The sequence below is a fragment of the Cheilinus undulatus genome, linkage group 3, assembly GCF_018320785.1.
Source record: "Cheilinus undulatus linkage group 3, ASM1832078v1, whole genome shotgun sequence".
In the NCBI taxonomy this organism is placed as follows: Eukaryota; Metazoa; Chordata; class Actinopteri; order Labriformes; family Labridae; genus Cheilinus; species Cheilinus undulatus.
The window spans coordinates 4,100,351-4,122,100 of NC_054867.1; the positions used below are offsets into that span (position 1 = coordinate 4,100,351).

Genomic DNA, 21,750 nt, shown 5'->3' on the forward strand with positions numbered 1-21,750 from the left:
ATTGGCCTTATTGCAGATTTGCTCCAATAACAAGTCGTGAGGGCTGGACTATTTAGGCCAGCACTGTGAAAGTCAATCGTGGATTCTGAATTTAGGCCTTACCTAAGAGCCTGACATGGTCAACATTTAAACATAAACTGTCGACCTCATTTTCACCATTAGTAAGATATGAAAAAATATAAATAACACTGATAATAAATCATTCTGAGATGAAAAAAATAAAAATGCTAAGTTAAAAGGCTCAAGACATGGAATTTAAAGGCAAAATAATGTTTTTAAAAGGCAAATAAATGAGATAGAAAGTCAAAATCACAAATTTGAAATGTAAAAATATGATTTAAAATTTTTGAATTGTGAATCTTGAAGGTCAAAACATGAAAAAAGTCAAAATCATAAGCTCAAATCGGACTTTAGAGATGCAAAATTGAGAGTATTAAATGACAACATTAATTTCTTCTCCCACCTTCCTGACTTTTTATCTAACCTCTTTTACTCATTACTTTTTCAGATTTTTATCATTTAACAAGGATATTTTAAATCATCAAGGTAAAGTTTAAATGTTTAGTGGAGGAAATCTGCAAACCTCATACCAGTTATAATAGAAAGATTGTATGATCTTTCGGGCCAGATACAACTGTTCCATGGGCCGGGCCTTGAGTTTGACACCTGTGGCTTATTGGATTAAGCATCTGATAACGAGGACGGTAACAGCAGGGTGGACATAGACTAAAGATTGGCCTACTTTCTGTGAAGCACAATGCAGTTTTGTTGATGCACAAACTTTCCAGAGATCAGGAAACAATTCCAGCTCTGTATGACTTAAAAATAAATGATGTGTAAATAAGATCAGTCAGTATTTCTTTGGCATTACCACTACCAAGGCATAGCCAGGAGCTAAATCAGTCTGAGGTTCTCAACTGTTTTTTTTATCCATGTATGACACTGTTATGCATGATGAGGATGTGAGCCCAAGTGAAAACTCCTGTTGTCTATTATGAACATGGGTTGTCAGAATCTGTGCGTGATGCCATTGGCTTTGGGAGTGGATGGTAATGGTCAGAAATCCAGCCGGATCAGGGCTCTAGTAATAAATAAGTACAGAAACAGAAACAGCCTCATAGTCAATCTGTTTATTAATTCTCTTGTTAAAACGACACCAGAGGTGAGACAGTGGTGTGTGAGACTGTCTGCCTGCCTGAACTGTCTGGGACGATCCTGCATAAACATTCCTCTTTTCAGTATTCACACCATCCCATATGTAGAGAAAAAAAACAATTTACCAACTATGGAGCAATAATTTAACCATGTGAAAAAGAAAGCACAGAAAAAAAGGAAAGAAGTTCAATATAAACAAACTAAACGTGGTTTTGGCACAACTGAATAACAGCATTGAGGAGGAAAGTCAACGCGGTGTCCTTATGTGTTAAATAAAGGAGAAAGAGGAGACGGTGTCGTCACTGAGTCCTGCTCTGACATATTACTCATTAGATGGACTCAGAAACACGGATGAATCTTAAATATCAAAGTTCATTGACAAAAACAGCACTGTGCGAACTAAAGATCCCTCTATAACTCATCCTCTGGAAGAAAGTAGAAGCACTGTCTGGAGCACAGATTTATTCTTGAGTTTAAATGCACAGGGCAGATTAATACTAAGAGGGGCATTTATTCACTTATGGAAACATGCATAGCCTTCAGAGCTGCAAACACATCCTTGACTGATAACCGTTAATCAGTTACATTTTTTTATATCAGTTTTTAATTTAAAAAAAAAAAGGTTTTAAGTCTTTAACTTCCATTAAATTCAACTTCTGCTAACATAGTTTTTAAAGCTAAAGCATACCCCCTCCCACACTTTAGTGTTTTTTTAATAAAAGGCCAAAATGCCCCAGGAAGTTGAATTAGGAAATGCTGCTTCACCTGCATGAAGCTGTGTACATCTCAATCAAAACAGACTTGCATTAATTGTGTATTTGAAGCAGTTATGGTCCTTATGGGTTATGTGTTGTTACTGGATCTTTCATGGATTTGGGAGTATTTTGATGATGCAGCAGCAGGACTGTTTTTGTATTAATATAATCCGGAGAGAACAGAAGATCTGCAAATTATGTGATAAAGAGTCAGTATCATCATAAAATCATGTTTGTCAGTCATCTGGTGGATTGTGGCCCTGGATTTTGACATAACCAGAATTCAAAGAAATATAACTTTCTAGCATTTTCTGGAGGTCTTTGTGCACTCAGTCCATTTTTGGATGCATTTCTTGAATCTGTAATTCAGTAAAAACACACACAAACCTCATGGGTACACTTCTTTTTCGTTGTATTCACTGAAAAAATGTTGCAATACTAAACAAAACGTCGGATTCTGCAAAGACAAAAGTACTGAAGATAATTTTGTGGCACTATCAGTCCTTGAAAAGAGAAAACGGTTTCATCCAGTCCTGAAAGAGCCAGTCATATTTAAGTATTTGCACAAGTTTGTATGTCAAGGCCAAGTTGGAGAGAGACTTCGCATCAGTTTTTCTTGGTTAGAGCCTCTAAGTACAGATTTTGTCCTTATTCTATGATGTCTATGGCTGAATCCACAGAATGGGCACAGTAGGCTGTCTAACCCCAAAATTTCCACATACAGCGTCTGCGCTGCGATCCACCTCTCTCTAGTCAACCAGAGCAGTTCCAATGTCCACTTCAGTCCAGCACCGGCCAGTGTTAATTTAATTGACTAAAACTATTACTAAAAATGTTTGTCGACAGCCTTTTTTCCATGATAAAAACTAGACTAAGACCAACAAAAATAGATCTGTGATGATTAAAACTGACAAAAAGTAGGTTAATTTTTGTTGGACATTCAAAATCTGTAATATTTCTTCACTGAGGGTAAATCTGTCAAAAAACAATGCAGCTGTAGATATTCTGCCTCTCCGCTGTTGAAAGCAGGGACCCCAGGTTTGGCAGATTGTGTAAAACATAATGCCATGATCTAGTTTTAGACAAGAGAATAAATGCTTGGACTAAAAGTAAAGACTCAAATGTGAGGACTTTTTATGGACTAAAACTAGAGTAAAATATGTCCCTTAAAATACAACACAATTCATGGTCTCTTGATCATAACTCATCACTATATCAACATTACGTCTCATCCTACAGCGAGAGCAAAGGGTCACCAAGAGGTCAGTGGGTCACAGAGCTACAACGGCGCCGTTGGTGAGGAAAAATGATCTTTGAGGAAATTTAGCCAAAAGATTATCACAGAGCCAACCATCCTTATGTCTGCATTAACCTTATAACTTTCTAATTTACTCACCCATGGTTTAAGCAATAATAACATAAACTTATAGCCGAATGGATGATAAATTAACCCCAAAAAGGTACAATAGTCCGCTGTTGACATACTATTCCTGCTTGAACTTGCAGTTTTCCCATGATCTCTGCCTGCTAATCAGGGCTGTCAAGTGGTGCAGCGCTTTAGACAGCTTTCAGTAGGCAAGGTCGCACAACTTCGGGCAGTAAGCGTAAACTGCAGAGAGCGATGAAGACGTTATATGTGGAAATTACGAAGCTTTGGGGTAGAAAACAACCACATAAATGACTTACATGGATGCAGAAAAATCTTAAATTTGAATGTTCTTAAAAAAGATTAAAGTGATAGATAAGAATTTGGACTCTGTGCAAAAATCTTTTTTTATACAGCAGTTTTAAAACATAATGACCACCAGGTAGACCAGCTTTTGACAGTTACATCAGTGTTATTAATGTCAGAGTAAACGGGTTAACGGTCATAGATGTGTTTTTGTGAAAGCCTATAAATTGAATTATAGTTTTGATTAACATTCCCACTGCTGAGTTCTGCCATCCATCCAGAAAGTTAACCAATTATTGTGTATGTATGTAAATAAAGTTTGATTCATTAAAGAGTAGAGAAGAACTTAAGCTCAAAGGCTGGATCAACTACAGTTAAATATGTGCTAAGCACTGCTCTATTTCCTTCCATATATTTTCCAGAGAATAGTTAGAATGAATAAATAAAAAAAATTAAATTGAGGATAAAATTAAAGGATCATTCTCCTCGTTCATTCAGTTGTGCCTTGCATTAGAAATGAACCGGTCCTTTAAAAGTCAGAACACTCCTCTCTCTGGGTCAGACAGGTCCTGTGGTATCAGAGCAGGTCTAAGCAGTGAGGTGCGTGTGAAGTCTGTTGTGTTGATGACAGTCTGTGGTGGGCCTCTCAGCTCTGTGCTCTTCAGACGGCGGTCCTGGATTGTGCAGCAGACCTCCTGTTGGACTGAACAGAGCGTGAGCCCCGCTGAGTGTAAAGAGGAAGCCTGAGATAGATGCAGCATGCAGGGCATTTCCTGGGGGACGGATGTTCATGTGACTGGAGCAGAACTGAAACGACCGGTGGAGGGGAGATAACACACTATGAAAAAACAGAATGAACTGAAATTCTCTTCTCAGTGTGGTGTGGACTTGTGAGGCTAAGGGCAGCATCCTAGTTCTTAGATTTTACCACATGTACACAGCAGCCGTTCTCCTTTCATGTTGCACTAAGAGCTGCAATCGTGAAAGCTGTTGTAAAGTTTAACTGCTGTTTCTTAGATTTTGAAAGCAAATTAAACGTAAGGAATTGGTCATTTTTATAATTTTATTATCTGTTAAATCAATGAGTGCATTTACGTGGACTTGAGTACTATTTTTTATTCATCATTTATGTACTATTTATCATTTTTTCATGTTTTAAAACGGCAAACATATCAAATAGAAAGATGCAATCATGTTTTCAAGGCTGAAATATGAGACAAAATTTGAAAAAGTTAGTTTAAAAGATCAAAATGTGAGATAATATTTAAAATTGTGAGTCTAGGAGATCAAAATATGGGATTAAAAGTCAAATTTGGGAATTTTAAAGGTCAAAATGTGAGATAGAATTTAAAATTGTGAGTCTAGAAGGTCAAAATATGGGATTAAAAGTCAAACTTGGGAGTTTTAAAGGTCAAAATGTAAGAAAAAAATTAAAATTGTGAGTCTAAAAGGTCAAAATATGGGATTAAAAGTAAAACTTGGGATTTTTAAAGGTCAAAATGTGAGATAAAGTTTGAAATAATTAGTTCAAAAGGTCAAGACATTGATTAAAATTTTAAATTGAGTTTTAAAAGTAAAAATAAAGATATCAAATAGTAAGTCGCAAAGGTCAAAATATGAAATAAAAAGTCACATGAAAAGTTTTATTCCTGACTTTATATCTAATTATTTTTACTCCTTACTTTTGCACATTTTCATCACTTAACAAGGATTTTAAATAATCGAAGTGAAGTTTGCATTTATATACTGGGGGAGGACCTCAAACTGGTGGGCCAGTTATAATAAAAATATGAAATGATGTTGTGGGCCAGGTATAACTGTACCACAGGCCTGATTTGGCCCCCAGGCCTTGAGTTTGACACCACTGGTTTAGAGAAAAGTCTTAAAAAGCTTAGAGGGCACGTTCTGAACTGGAAAAAGACAGAATGAACAGAAACGTCTGATGAAGAGCAGCAGCGCTCGAAAGGTCATGACTTTGGTGCAATAAAAAAATTGGACTTTTGGAGTCCTGCGGACGTTTTTATACATTCCAGGTAATACAAACAGCATGCACAATTAAAAATGGACGATATTTTGGTATGGAGAGTACCAAAGCTATTAAAAATATATTTTGGAATTATTTTAAGAATTATCAAAAGAGGTATTGTGTATCATTGATGGTAAAAAATCTGTTTTCCTTTTGTACCTGTCAGAGTCTGTACTTTCTCACTCAAGTATCTTTACTTCTACAAGATTGGAGGACTGCCACCATCTCTGGGTTTAGATAATGGATCAGTCACCAGCAAGGAATGCTGATACTTGGAAAAAGGTCCATAATCAAACCCAGTCTTCACTCTCTGGTGTCGTTTCAGTTTTCTGTCTGCAGCTGCTGTAGAGAAGTTGATCACGCTGATTCTGTCCACCTGATTGGTCAACTGACCAATCAGAAGGGAGGAGCTATTTAAAAGAAACCCTGCAAGATCAGACAAGTTCATCTTGTTGGATAGGTATTTGCATCTCTCATATAGATATTGAACTGAAAAACTCACTAGATATCTGCATTTTGAGTAATTTGAGATTATAAATTCACCAGGAGGTCGCCATGTTTTGGTCCACACTGGCGCTGTGACGTCACAGTTCCGCAGTGCTCCTCGCCGTTGCTATAGTAATTGCTATTTCAGACTGGCAGTCAGTGTTAGGGCTGCATCTCAGAGACGCTGCACATCTCATGGGAGAATTTAAACATTTGAGGTCTCCTATTTTTTCCTTGCACCATGAGCAATTATCGGTCAGTCTAGACAGGAAAAATGATAAATACATACAGAGCCATAATTTACGTTGTTCTAGCAAATATGTACGTCCACATTGCTAGAATATGTTTGAAATCTGTTTCTTGATGAACCAGATGGAAGCCACAAGCTAAAATACATCTGTTTGATAAAGTTCTTCCCCAAAACTTTCACTATTTGTGAATTTTTCTGTTTCCACACGGTGCAAAGTGTAGCAGGTAAAGATAAACGCAGTACGAAAACACCGAGCAGCTGCATCCAAGCCATACATCACCAAGTGCAATGCAAAGCATCGGATGCAGTGGTGTAAAGCACGCTGCCCCTTGACTCTAGAGCAGCGGAGACATGTTCTCTGGAGTTCTTGCGCTCCTCCATCTGGCAATCTGATGGACAAGTCTGGGTTTGGCGGTTGCCAGGAGAACGGTACTTATCTGACTGCATTATGCCAAGTGTAAAGTTTGGTGGAGGGGGGATTATGGTGTGGGCTTGTTTTTCAGGAGCTGGGCTTGGCCCCTTAGTTCCAGTGAAAGGAACTCTGAATCCTTCAGCATACCAAGAGATTTTGGACAATTCCATGCTCCCAACTTTGTGGGAACAGTTTGGGGATGGCCCCTTCCTGTTCCAACATGACTGTGCACCAGTGCACAAAGCAAGGTCCATAAAGACATGGATGAGAGAGTTTGGTGTGGATGAACTTGACTGGCCTGCACAGAGTCCTGACCTCAACCTGATAGAACACCTTTGGGATGAATTAGAGCGGAGACTGAGAGCCAGGCCTTCTCGTCCAACATCAGTGTGTGACCTCACGAATGCGCTTCTGGAAGAATGGTCAAAAATTCCCATAAACACACTCCTAAACCTTGTGGAAAGCCTTCCCAGAAGAGTTGAAGCTGTTATAGCTGCAAAGGGTGGACCGACGTCATATTAAACCCTATGGAATAAGAATAGGATGTCATTTAAGTTCATATGCGAGTCAAGGTAGGTGAGCGAAAACTTTTGGCACTATAGTATATCTAGGATATCTAGTGAGTCTCTTTAGTTCAATATACATATAAGAGACACAAATATCTATCCAACTAGACTAACTTGTCTGATCATGCAGGGTTCCCTTTAAGAAGCTGGGAGACCTTCACTCAGGTGCGAGCTGTAGACGCCATGCTCTGTGCCTCTCTGTGATACTGAGAGTGTTGTAACTCATGCTGTGTTTGAGGCCCTTGCCTTTTGGGGAACAGTTACATTATTTACAGAGTACATTTCACTCACACTCTTTAGTTTGTTGTTGTTAGCCACATTAGTTTAGGGACCCTGTTTAGTTAATTGTATGTACTTTTGGTTAGATGGGGTAGTTAGTCAGGATTTGTTTCTATTTCATTCTTTAAAATCCCACCAGTAAGCTTTGTAAGACTCTAGGTTAGAGTTTCTTTTTGTTCTCTAAGTTTGTATAGCACTTGTTCGGTCCTTATTTGCCCCATTCTTGTTATTATTTTGAATTCTTACTTTTGTTCATGAATAACTTAATCTAACCTCATGACATCTGGTTTAATGTCAGCATTTGGAGAAACTCCATTAAATAATCAGCAGACCTTTAACTCAGCAGCAAGACATTAAAACAGCTTTGAGCTTCTCTCTCTGTGAGCGACACTGAAGGAAACTGGCTGCTGTGGGAATGTGCTGAATCCACATGTTTGAGCTGAATCCACACGTTTAAGCTGAATCCACGTTTTCTTTGATGACTGGACAATGAAACAGGTTTCACTACTCCACAGCCACACAGATGTGTCATGTTTGGGGTGACGATGCTTACACAGCTATTTTCTTTCCTTTGTTTAAAACTCTGTTTCCTTAGAAACATCTCCAAATATTTTTTTCTTGTGGTTCCCAGGATCAATACTTGTTGTCATATACAAAGAGAAGTTGAAAATCGACTTGAAAAAGACATAAAAATTACGCTGTGGCTGTACAAAATCATCTTTTTTTCTGTGTGGATCTTTTTTTAGTAGAATTTTGTTCTGTTAAAGTAGCACCTTTGTGCTTCTCAAACACACTCCATAACGTCACTTTTAAAGGCGGAAATCATCACCTTCGTAAAAATACGTATATTTTCATAGAATACTCCAGCTGCAAGCATTTTATCATCATAAATAATCTTTGTAATAACCTTTTTAAACAATAACACCTTATATGAAGAATGTTTACATCCCAGAGTTTGGTAAAGTTGATGGTCCTACGTCCTCTCAGGATGTGTTTCTCCTCTAACAGAGAAAACACCACTTCAGTCCTTTTTTTATCAAACTGCTGGGCCTCCAAGACCACATCCAAGTCCAGATCGAGGTTTAACCTGAAGAACTTAGAGGAGGAGTAAGAGAGAGGGAGGGAGAGAAGGACTTAAGGAGGGGGAGAGGAAGTTTTCTTCTCAGTGGAAACGGTGGACTGCAAATCTGGGATCCTTGGAGTCGCGGATTTCAATCTGGAGGAAAAACAGAGAAAAGAGAGAGACAGCGTCAGAAACATCAGAGCTGAGAAGAAAGAGGAGAGGACACAGGAGGAGAAGGCCAAGATTCAGTCATGCTCTGTGCAAGGCCACACAAAAGGGGGATAAAGGGGAGAACTTTCAGGGAGCCAGCCACACTGGGGGCCATAGAGGTCAGCACAATCATGCTCCAGTGTGAAGTTAATCTGTGATTTTTAACCTGAATAATAACCACTCTTATCAAAGCAACAAAAATGTTTTATCTATTTATCCTTTGGTACATTACAGACTTCTTAAAAATGTAAACAGAATTTGCTCTTTGGTGGTAACACTGAACGTAATGATTAGGAAAATAATTTCAACTCCACAGCTAGGCCATAATGTGTAAAAACATCAGAAGAAAGTGAGACAACTTTAATGGAAAGAAGTAAATAAAAAGAGACATAAACATTTGGCAAAATGTGTTGAGATGGAATAAAAGAAGTGGCAACACTGGGCTTAAAATGGCAAACATGGCTTATCAGTGGTAAAAGTCAGGCAAAAATGGGCAAAAGGGACAAAAATGAGTTTAAAAAAGAAATGAAAAACTGTTGAAGTGGCACAAATGGGTCACAATTGGCAAAAAGGGTAATTATTTGTTAAATGTGGCAAAAAAAAAAGTTCCAAAAGTGACAAAATTGTTTAAAAGGGGCAAAAAGAACAGGCAAAAATGGGCGCAAAGCAGCAAAACTGGGTTTAAAGTGCCAAAAAAGTAGGAAACAAGCAAAAAGTGAAAAAATAATGGGTTAAAAGTAATATGATAAAAAAGTTCAAAACCTAGTTAAAAATGGCAAAAAGTTACTGGCACAAATAGGTGAAAAGCACCAGAATGGGTTTAAAGGGGCAAAAAATGGAAAACAAGTGCAAAAAGCAGCAATGTTTTAAATGGCTGTAATGAGCCACTATATGAAAAAAGGTCTAATGTGCCACAATAGGATAAAAAGCTACAAAATCAAGGAAAATGGGTTGAAAGTGGCAAAGAGAGGGGCAAATATGGGCCACAATTAGCAAAACAAGTGGTACAAAAATGGGTTGAATTTGGCAAAAACCCAAATAGTGGCAAAATGTTGTTAAAGTTGCAAAAATAAGTGACAAATAGTGATTAACTGTTGCATAAAGGGGAAAATAAGGCAAAAAGCAGTAGAGAAAGAGTCAAAATTAACAAATAGAAGTGGAAAAATTTGTGAAAAGCTGCAAAATGGAAAAAATGTTACAGTGACACAAATAGGCCACAATTGGCAAAAAGGGGTAATGATTTGTTAAATGTGGCAAAAAAAAAAATAATTCAATCGATGACAGTAATTGTTTAAAAGGGGCAAAAACAAAAAAAACATAAATGGGCGCAAAGCAGCAAAACTGGGGTATAAAATGCCAAAAAAGAAGGGAACAAGAGCAAAAAGGGGTTAACCCCAGTGACAAAAAAGTGTAAAAAAGCCAAGGGTTTTAAACGGCTAAAATGGACTACAATTGGCAAAGATGTCTAATGTAACAAAATAGGGTAAAAACAATCAAGAAAAATGGGTTAAAAGTGGCAAAGGAGACAAATATGGGCCACAGTTAGCAAAAAGTGGTACAAAAATGGGTTGAATTTGGCAAAAATGTTCCCAAAAAGTGTCCAAATGGCGTTGAAGTTGCAAAATGATGTGGCAAATAGTGAATAACTGTTGTGTAAAGGGAATCTAAGGCAAAAAGCAGTAAAGGAAGAGTCAAAAGTAGCTAATAGAAGTGGCAAAAATGGGTTAAAGCAACATAAAAGGGGAGGAAAAGTAGTTAAATGGGTTAGAAAGTACCATAAATAAACTATTTAAAAAATAAAACCCAATAATGGCTTGACACACTTCAGCTCAAGAATGAGGTAACTGATCCAGCACACACTGGGAGGGCCCAGTCTCTGGGTTTTCCAGGGGCCCAGCCACATCTGTGGTTGGACCTGATTCTGTGAGATAGCCACATTCTCAGGCGAGTTAATAAAGTTACAAATGAGCAACATGGATTTACAGGTCTACAGTGGATTTAATTACTAGTTTGTCATCAGAGTGCCCTGCTTTTTCAGCCTATTTAGAATTCCTTGATGATTTAAAACAGAGGAACCAAAGTCAATCCTAACAGCCCATGCTAGGAGGGAAAACTTTTCCAAATAGAAACTATGGTAGACTTCAGACTGGAAAATTTGGGAACCAACACATCCCTACCCCCTCTGTGGGGGCAAACATGCTAGTGGTCACACCTGCACAGCAGTCAGAAGCCCGTTGATTAAATGATTGGAGTTTATTTTTTTCTTCCCCATGTTTTCCTGTAAAATGAACGTAATGATTTGTAGTCTGTGATTCTGTAGAGCCGTCTCCACACTCTCTCCCCCTCCTGCTGCTCGCCTCCGTCTGGCTGCAGATTGAAGTGAGAGAGACGGCAGGAGGGCTCTGACATATGAGTCAGTGCGAGCCAGCGAGATGTGAAAAATGAAAAAGACCAAAACAAACATAAATAAACTTACTAATGCAATAAGCTTGAAAGGTCACACTGTAACACATTTTTCCATCACATTTTCTCTCCTTTATAAAATCTGTGTGAGCAGAGCAGCCACAGCCAGCTTTAGTTGTGCTCTGTTTGTTCAAATGGAGAACCAATATTCAGAGATTGTTCTTTAATTTAGTGTATATTTATTATAGTACAAATATACGATTGTCAGATTTGGACATTTTGGTGTTTTTACACTCATGTTAAATGTTTGCAGATCAAATGAAGAAAAAACATGGACACTATACAGACAAAAGTATTTGGCCACACCTGTTAATTACTGAATTCATGTGTTTTAATCAGACCTGTAGCCACAGGTGTATAAAATCCTCTCCTAGCCATGCAGTCTCCACTTACAAACATGTGCGATACTAAATGGGTCATTCTGAAGAGCTCAGTGACTTCAAGTGGGATGAATGCCACCTTCAAATAAGACGGTTGGTGAAATTTTATCCCTGCTGGATATTCCACAGTCAAGTCTAATTGATATTAGTTGAGAGTGGAAGCATTTAGGAGCAACAGCAACTCAGTCATGAGATGGAAGACCACAAAAAAATCACAGAACGGGGTTAACTACTGCAACGGCGCATGCTGCATAAAAGTCACCAACACTCTGAGTTCTGAACTTCTACTAGCGAGGGTTTGGGCTTGGCCCCTTATCTCCAGTGAAGGCCAATATTAATGCTTCAGCATACCATACATTTTGGACAATGCTATGCTTCCAACTTTGTGGCAACAGTTTGGGAAGGCCCATCTTCTACTGTGACCAAGTGCACAAAGCAAGGACTATAAAGACATGGTTTGATGAGTTTGGATTGGAACTTGACTGGACTGCACAGAGTCCTGACCTCAACTGCATCAAGCACCTTTGGGATGAACTGGAACTGAGATTGCGAATTAGGCCTTCTCATCCAACATCAGTGCTTGACCTCATAAAAGCTGGACAGAATGAAAGAGCACAAACTCCAGCAGAAACAGTCCAAAATCTTTGGGAAAGCCATCCAAGTAGAGCAGAAGTTGTTAAAGCTGCAAAAGGGGGCCAAATCAATATCAAAGTTCATATATTTAAATATATCATTACAGTCCTTGTTGGTTCAGTGGTCAAGTGGCCAAATACTTTTGTCTGTGTAGTGTATATTTGATTCCAGTGGAGCTGATGGGACTACTGAAGCTAAAGTTTTCTCTTGCTAAGCCTCTACATTGTCTTAATATCCCCAGATTCCCCTCATCCAGCTTAATTGAATTCTAAACCTCATATGTATTTTGCATGAAGAAGAAGCTCTTATCCATCACAGGCTTCATAAATACCATGGTCGTCCTTCTTTGAAGAGCAGAAAAACTACATCTAACAGCTGGAAAACAATTAATTTTAATGGCAAACCTGCTATAAGTGTAATCTTTACTAAGTTAGAGGTTAACCATTATTTGTATTATGACCAAAATTACTGCATCGTTGCAAACAGTATTTAAATTTGCAAGAGGTACTTGTATTGCTTTAAAAAGCAGCAGAAATGTGGAAATACAATTTTTAAAAGCATGTATTAAAGGGAACAACAGACAGTTTGTATTTGAGCATAATGATGTTGTGTATTTGTATTTACTGTACATGGATGAATCTATCCACAAACACCAGACGCTACCATTGCTCCCACTCACATTGTGTTTGAACAAAATTAGATACGATTAATATAAGATAAAAAATATTTTTAAAAAATCATTAAGGTCACCGAGATCATGGTGGGGATTTTTCTTTAACCAAGGTTAATAGTGTTAATGTATTGCTAATTTCATGACAAGCTGGTTAGAGCTTAAATTTCATTGGACAGACACGACACTGAGGCAGTTTTTGCATCTGATTATTGACAAGAGGAATATAATTTCAGCTGGTCATACATCAACTTCAAATCCCAAATAATAATATAAAGATAGTCAAATATTTAATCATGCCCTCAGCTGCTCACTTAATCCCAATTAGCAAATATTGCAAAGGGCAAACTTAAGACAAAGACAACATAAGGAGAGGTTAAAGGGTGTCACAGTGCAGTTCTCTGAATTGACTGCATGCAAGAGGGTCATGCTGCAGACCTGGACCAACATGTAAACTTAAGACAAATCCAGGGAAAAAACTGGGAGCTGACAAGTAGCCATTACTGCGGTGGCATCTCATCATTACATCTGTGCATTTGTCTGAAGAGGTGAATGTTTTGTTTTTTAACATGACTTTCTCCTTCACTTTTTTTTTTTGACAATGATGTGGAGGACCTCAGGAAGAATCTGAGGAGCTCTGACAGTCATAAACTTTCACTTTTGAAAAAAATAACTGAAAGTGCACAGTACACAAGCTTTAAGTTGAGGTAGAGGTCTTCTGTATGATAGTAGACACTGGTAACGGTCTCCTGGTGAGTATAATGAAGAAAGAGCTGCATGAAATTAGTACAGATTCAGTACATCAGCAAAAAAGAGGACGGGGTTAATAAACACTGACAAAAGATTATTTGCCAGCTCTGCTATTCTGTCATAATTCAATGCAGCTATTAAATTAACTAGCCAATAAGTAAGTAGAATAATGTTATCTTAACCAGGTCTTCATCTGAAATATGTAGTAGAGAGTCTGATTTTTGCCCCTATATATCCTAAACTGACTTTAATCATAGTAGACAAACAATGTCTGACATGTAAAATATGACAACCCTTAAGACTCTTGGTATTTTCTATCAGCAGCTGTCTAATGGTTTTAATCTAACTATCTCTACTGCTGTCACAGGAAGCAGGCAACAGTTGCCACCGCAGTTATGGCGGCCACCCACAACAGCAGCACCCACAAATCAGAAGTGGGGTTCTTTAGGGTCATATGAGACATATGGGCTAATATTCAAATATAAAAGAGTGGTCTTACTCCATCCATTCGGAGAGAGGGGCCAAGATGAAGCTGTAAGGAAGAAACATTTTCAAAACAATCACCATGACCTGTTTAAATAAACTTATTCAAATAGTAAGTTTGCAAAGATTTATGCTAAATAAAGACAAACACAGATTTTCTCATTCACACCACTTCAAATACACATGGAGGCTGCTGGTTAAACACCTCCACTGGAACAGGCTGGGTTTAACACAGACCACCTCCATCAGATCCAGAGAGCACAGCAGTATTAACTCATCACAGCCACATAAATCCATACGCCTTCGCATGCCACTGATGCAGAAGTGAGAGCAATTTGGGGTTTACTTTTGTGAGAGGACACAACACGTCACTGCAGGAGCAGAGAATTGAACTCACAAGCCTCAAGTTGAAAGAAAGCTGACTCACTTCAAATAACTGGAAAAGATAATACTCTGTTTTTTTAGGGCCATTGCATTGTCTGTTTCTGTTACTCTTACTCTAGTGTTGAAAAAGGCCTTTTAGGGATCATGCATGGCTGTGAGATATGCTGTATGCATTTACCATCTTCAGTGGCGGTCCCTTGTATCTGGTGCTGTTATTTTTGCATCATGGACTGAAAAGTTTAGGAACCCCTTGTTTAGAAGTTATATAGTCCTTAATCTATTGACAAAGATACATGGTTTGCCATACACTTCAGACAGACTGTTTTTTAATCCATTCCATAGATTTATTTCACTTTCATGCCAAACCTCCCATACCAAGTGATTGGGAAAGGCAGGACTTAAAAAAAAAAAGAAAAATTCTGAAGGTGATTGGATGAACATTCTGTCAGAATCAAGATGAGCCAATCAGAGCGACAAGAAAAATGAGGTAGTACACATGCACAGCTCTGCTGAGCTTGACAGACAGGCTGTGTTTATGAACAATGGAGCTTGTTGGTGGATATAATTCATGCTGAGGTTGGTCAGGAGAGGAGCAAAAACATCTTCTCTGCAATTAAAGGCTTTCAGTGTGACTCGTTTTCATGGAGCCCCAGACGTGTCATGGTTAAAAAAAAAAAAAAAAAAAAATTAAATTGTGGCCACCATATAGCTATAACGTGCACATGAAATACTCATTTGTGGCCACAAAATACTAATTCATGGCAAAAAATACCAATTTGTGGCCACGAAATAAGTATAACATGCACACAAAATACTAATTCGTGGCCACGAAATACTAAATTGTGGCCACAAAATAAGTATAACGTGTGCATGAAATACTTATTTGTGGCCACGAAGTAGGTATAATGTGCACACAAAATACTACTAATAATATTAATATCATTCCTGGACAGCTGGGTAAGCAAATCGAGAGCACCTTCTCTAAGGGCTAAGGTAGAGGCAGTAGAGGGGCTAAAGCTACATGATGGACAGGGATAGAATGATTGAATTTTATTTTAGGCTGGGAATGAGCTACAAAGACATTCTGAATAGCTTGACATTGCAAGAAACCATTATTACAGAGAGGCAGAGACGCTTTGAGAAGCTAGGCTGTATAGCGCTGTTCACGGATTAACACTCTGCGTAATTAAGTGCTTGAGCAGGTTACTATAACGATAATCCTGAGATCAGAACTACAATGATACTAACACCAACTATCAATTGTTACATCAAATCAGACTGGTGGTCTAAACACGCCGTCAGTGTGGTGTATGGATTTAATGAAAGTCAGGGTTGACTGGTGACTTTGAGCTGACTGTGTTCGTAACTGTGGTTGTTACAAAAGACAAAGTCCTCATGAACAGCCCTTGGTTTAGCTTGTTGCACTTATGTCTCATTATCTTCATCAGATTTGAAAATGTTGAACTTATACAAAGTCACTAACCTGACACGCCAGATGGATTTGTTTCACACATCCAGCTTCAACAGGAAACGTTTGAGAAAAGGCAGAGGCTTTGAAAAATCCTCGGAGTATGATTGGGTGAACGTTCTGTCTGTCACATCTCTACGGGCCAATCAGAGCAAAAAAGCATGTGACGTAGTTGCTATCGAGCTGCCCGTACGCAGCTACTGAGGAATAACGCGAAACATGGTGACTGTAGACATGTAACTACTCTACTTTTGTTGTTTTTGAAAAGAAAACAACTCACTGCTGTTCTTCTTCTTTTAAAGGGGAAATGTCATCAAGTTCTAAGAAAATTGGCGCTTAGCAGCATCCATACTAATCTCTTCCTTTATAACTGCACCAGCTCTTGCTGCTGCTTGTTTACGTCACGACTCTGCTGCGCCTGAAAGTACTGCCCCTCAAAGCTGATTGGTCCTGTCACTTTCTAACTGGGCCAAAATGGTTCGGATGGGAGCTTTGCAAGATGGATTCGTCAGTGAGAAACAAGGAAAAAGGCGTATCTATCTCCTTTGCAAGGTCAAAAAGTCACTGCTTTTTTCACTGTAATACCAATCTTATTTAAATCATTTAACATCCTTTTCTAACATAGAATTATCCGTCCCTGGTGGTTTGACAGACATGTTTATCTCCATGCAGTGACAAGACATCATAGACTAAATTGTGGACTCAGTTTATCAGTTTGTCTTTAAAACTTTCAGCCGTTGTCGTCTCTGCTGCTGTGTTGACTGTCACACCTCCTCCTCCTCTACCAGTAATGTTTATTCTACATCTTGCATCCGCATCGCTCTAACTTTTGAGGACATGCACTGCCCACACGTCAAACCGATGCTGAGGTAAATCTCCGGCCTAAGACTTCCTTCTTTCTTCGGGTACTAACTCACTGGTAGCTACAGAGGATTTTTCTCATACTGGCACTTTAAATAATTTCTTCATCATGCACGCTGGCGTCCAGCCACGAACAGCACATTACTGTTTGTGGCTTGTAATTAAGCTGATTTTCCCATCCTGTGTTTCTTTGATGCTGACGCATGCACAGAGAAGCTGCAGGGCCTGGTGTTCGCTGCAGAAACACTCCTCACCAAAAGTCCTTCCTCAACTTGACGTCTCCTCTCAGCTCGCAGTAGACCTCGCTCCTTTGGGAAAACATTACACCTGAGGGTGTTTTCTACAACATGCAACCACCTTTTGTTTTTCTCACTGATTCCTCTTCTTCTACACCTCGACCTCGGTGCAGCAGCTCTTTAGCCCTCAGCCACGTCCCCTGTATGGATTTTATCACTTCACCACGCTCTCTAATGTGACCAAACATCATGTTTTCAGGAGGACCAGAGCAGAATATCTGACCTGACACCAGGTAGGTTGGCTGAGGGAAGCTGAACTCACTGAACAGGAATGGATCACCGTGATGTTTGAAATAACAACTGGCAGATACATGCAGAATTACTTACATGTGATGGACTGTGAGACACGAGAAATCAGCATTGGTGGTGATTTGGTACTTAAACAACATCCAAGTCAGCCAATTAGAAGACACTGAGACCATTTAATTCTCTGGCATGTCAGATAAAGTCTATATGAGTAAAACCTTAGATCACAGAAGTCTTACAGATGAACACGCATCCTTAGATTATATCTTCAACTTTTTCCCATGATATGATGGAATTTCCAGATGTTTTCTCCAGATCTCCACAGACCTATGAAGTCAAAGCTTGTTTTCTTCTGATTATAGATAAACTTTCTGATGATTTAGATATCAAAACAAGTAAACAAGTCATGACAGCTTAGACCAGTGGTTCCCAAACCTTGTCTGGTGGGCCTCTATAGAAGCCCATTCACACCACTACAAAAATAAATATGTGAGAGTTAGGAAATTCTATTAAAAACAAGGCCCAGAGTAAAAAGTCATGATGTTGAGGAGAAAAATCCAAATTATGAGATTAAAAAGTAACCTCATAATTTACTACTTTCTGTGTGTTTATGTGGCAAAGAGAGAATCTCTTTGTTGTTAAATCCAATAATGAAGTATAATTTCACATATTCATTGATATGAGGCACAAGGCATTATGTAGAGACAGTCACGATTTTCTGTTATTGTCTTAAACACTCATACATCAACAGGAGAAACATAACAGTGCTCATGTTTCTCTTCCTCTACCTCATGGTTATCACTCAGCTGCAAAAACTGCATAAATGTATAAATGTATATAGTCATAGTCTCTATCACTAAGCACCCTTTGCACCTTTCTTTCTCTTGTTTGTGCATATAAGTTAAAATGTTCATAGCGTATCTTCATGGTGTATGTTCTTGTGTACTAAGAGAGCAATGTTTAACCAGAGCCAAATTCCCCTCATGTGCACAAATACCTGGCCAGTAAAGGCTGATTCTGATGGGCTCTCCTACCTAGGATACTCCTTTTTCATTGCAATCCAAAATACAGACCATGTCCTGGACTTGGACTACAACAGCATGGTTGAACCCGAGTTGACATCAATGAACTGCTCCTCTTCTGCAGTACTGAGGTCATCAGCAGGTGTTGCTTAGCCTCCCTGCCTTGCCAGTGCCCCTCTTGGGGGGCCCACAGTCCACTTTGGGAACCACTGGCTTAGACTAAGGCTGAATCCCAATTCTCCCCTTAACCCTCAATCTTAACCCCCAGTCTCAAAATGGGCGTTCCCAGGAAGTGTGAGGACTGTCCCAATTCTCCCGAAAGTTGAGCTGAGGGGCGAGTTTGAGGGCTTTTTCTCCCTCAATTTTGAGATGTTCCTGGAGCTCCCTTGGTATTGAAGGTTATCACTCCAAGAAAGATGGCAGCAAATGTGAGGAAGAAATCGAGCTCCAAATGTAAACTTCTTTGTTAGGGTTCTAAAAATCTAAAAATTACGAAAACCACTTCAATATCTTAGTTTAATGTTATTTTATAGATTATTGTCCTTTCTGTAACGTAACATTTACTTTTATTTTTACGATCATAAGCCGGTGACCGTACCGTTGTGGACAAGCCTGTGAGTTAAAACTGGTGTTTTCTGTTAGCTAATGGCCGTGTTATACGGTGACTTTCAGCTGAATATGTCTGTGGTTGTGGTGTTTACACATTAATTGGTTGAATCGGCAGACTACACAATTTTGGCACATTACTGCCCTCTACAGTCTGAAACCGTAACTGCTATTAAGGGGTGTCCCATTTCTAATGAGATGGCCCTTACACTTGGTTTTGAGGGGCGAGTTCAGACTGAGGGTTGAGCTTGAGGGTAAGATTGAGGGTTAAGGGGAGGATTGGGATTGGGCATGCTGCCACTGCTTACAGTAATGAATAAGTTAAACTTATTTCTGGATTTATTTTGTGCTTCTGCGACTCTTGGGAACAACATTAGTTTAAGAATTCTTAATCCCTATTTTTCCTCACTCATATGAAAATTAAGTTTAGTTTTCATCAAAAAGACTGGATGAGACTTAAAGTCAGTGCCAAATAATGAGACTTAGATTGATAATTAGTAAGGATCAATAATGTGTGCCAAGATTAATAAAGTTAATGATCCCATCCCTGCTATGAAAGTCCTTTATTCAAGGTATGCCAGCATTTTTTTATGCATTCATTTTAATAAATCAAGGTATTGATAGTGCATTGATATGACCACTGTTCCCTCTAAGGAGTTTATTGCGCAATTGCGCACTGCTCTCCACCTCTCTGCGCAGAAGAAAAAAGAGTTGCCCACTAAAATATCCCCGACGAGTTTTCACTGTTTTTTTTTCTAATATGTGATCAAAGGCGCATTAACGCGCAGGCTTGCTGGTACTGTAGCCCAGGTCTCTACCTCCATGGGGGCCTCATATGTGAGAGATGAACAGTGTGGCTATCACATCATGCAACAGCCGACACACTGATGGCAGAGCCTGATATTGACGACAGCCGGAGGATTTCAGCCACAGAGGGTCTCTCAGTGACCCTCTTTGGTGAGTTAAATTTATCAGCGTCACAAACTCCACCTCCCTCGATCTGTGCTTGGCTCTTAGCGCCAGTGTGTGTGAAATGGAGGCTTGTTTCAATGACTGTCATGCAGCCGAGTCTATTCATGCGTATGTCGTGCGTCTTTGCGCAGACACTTCTGGCTTCATGCCGTTAATACAGCGGCGCAAACACTAACGCCACTCACGGACAGACAAACACAAGCTAATGTGTCGGTGATGTGGACCTGAGGCTTCTTTCTGCAGAGCAGAAAAGGATTCAACACAGAACTGAACTTTTCACCTGCTCCTCTCTGACCATGGCGCATATGTGCGTCAGTGCTGTCAATGTGCGCGAGCTACAGACTGTTAAATTATCATTTTATTTAAATTCCACTTCTAAATCTTATCATGACGATACACCCTTATGTATCATCTGTAACATCAGAATATGAGCTCTTCTTCAAAACCTTTGATACGTGCCACGTTGCAGGAAATATTATAGATTGACTGTATATTGATGATTGACCGATCAAAAACATCCTAAAATGTTCAACATCCTAATAACTGATCAGCAAGGCGGTGAGAAACAGGCGGACAGGAGCCAGGAATAGAAAACTTCTACAGGAGTTAAAAAGACTTGAGCTGAAGAGAGTAAAGCTGTAAATTTCTCTGTTTTTATGGTTTATTTATTACAGTAATGAGAGTAAATCAGCTGATTACATCTCTCCCACACATTAACTTAATTCAACACATTTAAATAATCTATTATTTAAATAAACAATTATTAATCATTTTTAACATTAAATGGATATCTATTTTATGTAAATATGGTGCTTTTAAGAATTTATCTGGCTCTAATGATCTACAATGAGACCAGGAAAGAGCTGGATAAAAGGATTTAAGCCCTGATGTTTCTAACAGTGTGACTTCTCTGTAATGTGCTGTTTATCTTGTGCAGGTAGAAGTCCTTTAGGAGAGCTGACTGTGATTAGGTTGATGAAGCATGAGAACAGAGCATGTGTTTTGTTTCATCCATCATTAAGCTTCTTGCCTTTTTGTATGAAACTACAAACTTTGTTAATGTCTGCTTTCACCTAAGCACAAATACTTGTAAGTTAGAATTACAGTTTACTTTTATTTCAAAGGATTGTAAATCCCTGACATGTAAACCTTGATTATATTAAACAGGATTTCCTGACATCAAAATTGTGGCTAGCTAAAACTAAGAGTGGCTTGTGAGTGAATGAAAGGTGAAATTCATGACTTGAACAGTGATTATTAATCATTATAATTATAGCCACTTGTAATGATATTTGGGGTTGTAGAGGTGATGCCATGGTGCTGCCATGTGGACGTAGCATACGCGTCAGATGTCGCCCACAGTTGATGAAGTCGGGGCTCAGGGAAGTCGAATGTCTGCTCAGGAGTTTTGATAATTAGAGGGAACATTGGATATGACTATTTCATAATTATGTTAATTTGCAGTCAAATTACTTAAATTAGTTCAAAGTGAATAAATGTCCTGACTTAAACGTTTCTGGAGTTTTTATTGATTAAATCTTGACTAAAACTTTAAGGTGCAATAAAGACTAACGTGACTTTAAATAATAAACACTTTAAACAAAGACTGAGACGAAATTTCAAACAAGTTATCTCTGCTGAG

General features: G+C 38.8%; 1 protein-coding gene across 1 annotated transcript in view; it reads right to left on the reverse strand.

Annotated features, from left to right (window-relative positions):
- Nucleotides 1-8,654: 8,654 nt before the first annotated feature.
- Nucleotides 8,655-21,750, reverse strand: part of lhfpl4a (LHFPL tetraspan subfamily member 4a) — a 64,416-nt gene continuing 51,320 nt past the window's right edge. The window contains exons 4-5 of the mRNA XM_041783707.1: nt 14,270-14,302; nt 8,655-8,817 (exon numbers count right to left, since the gene is read on the reverse strand). Of these exons, the coding sequence (XP_041639641.1) occupies nt 8,764-8,817; nt 14,270-14,302 (87 nt within the window). The 3' untranslated portion in view covers nt 8,655-8,763. The remainder of the gene's footprint in view (nt 8,818-14,269; nt 14,303-21,750) is intronic.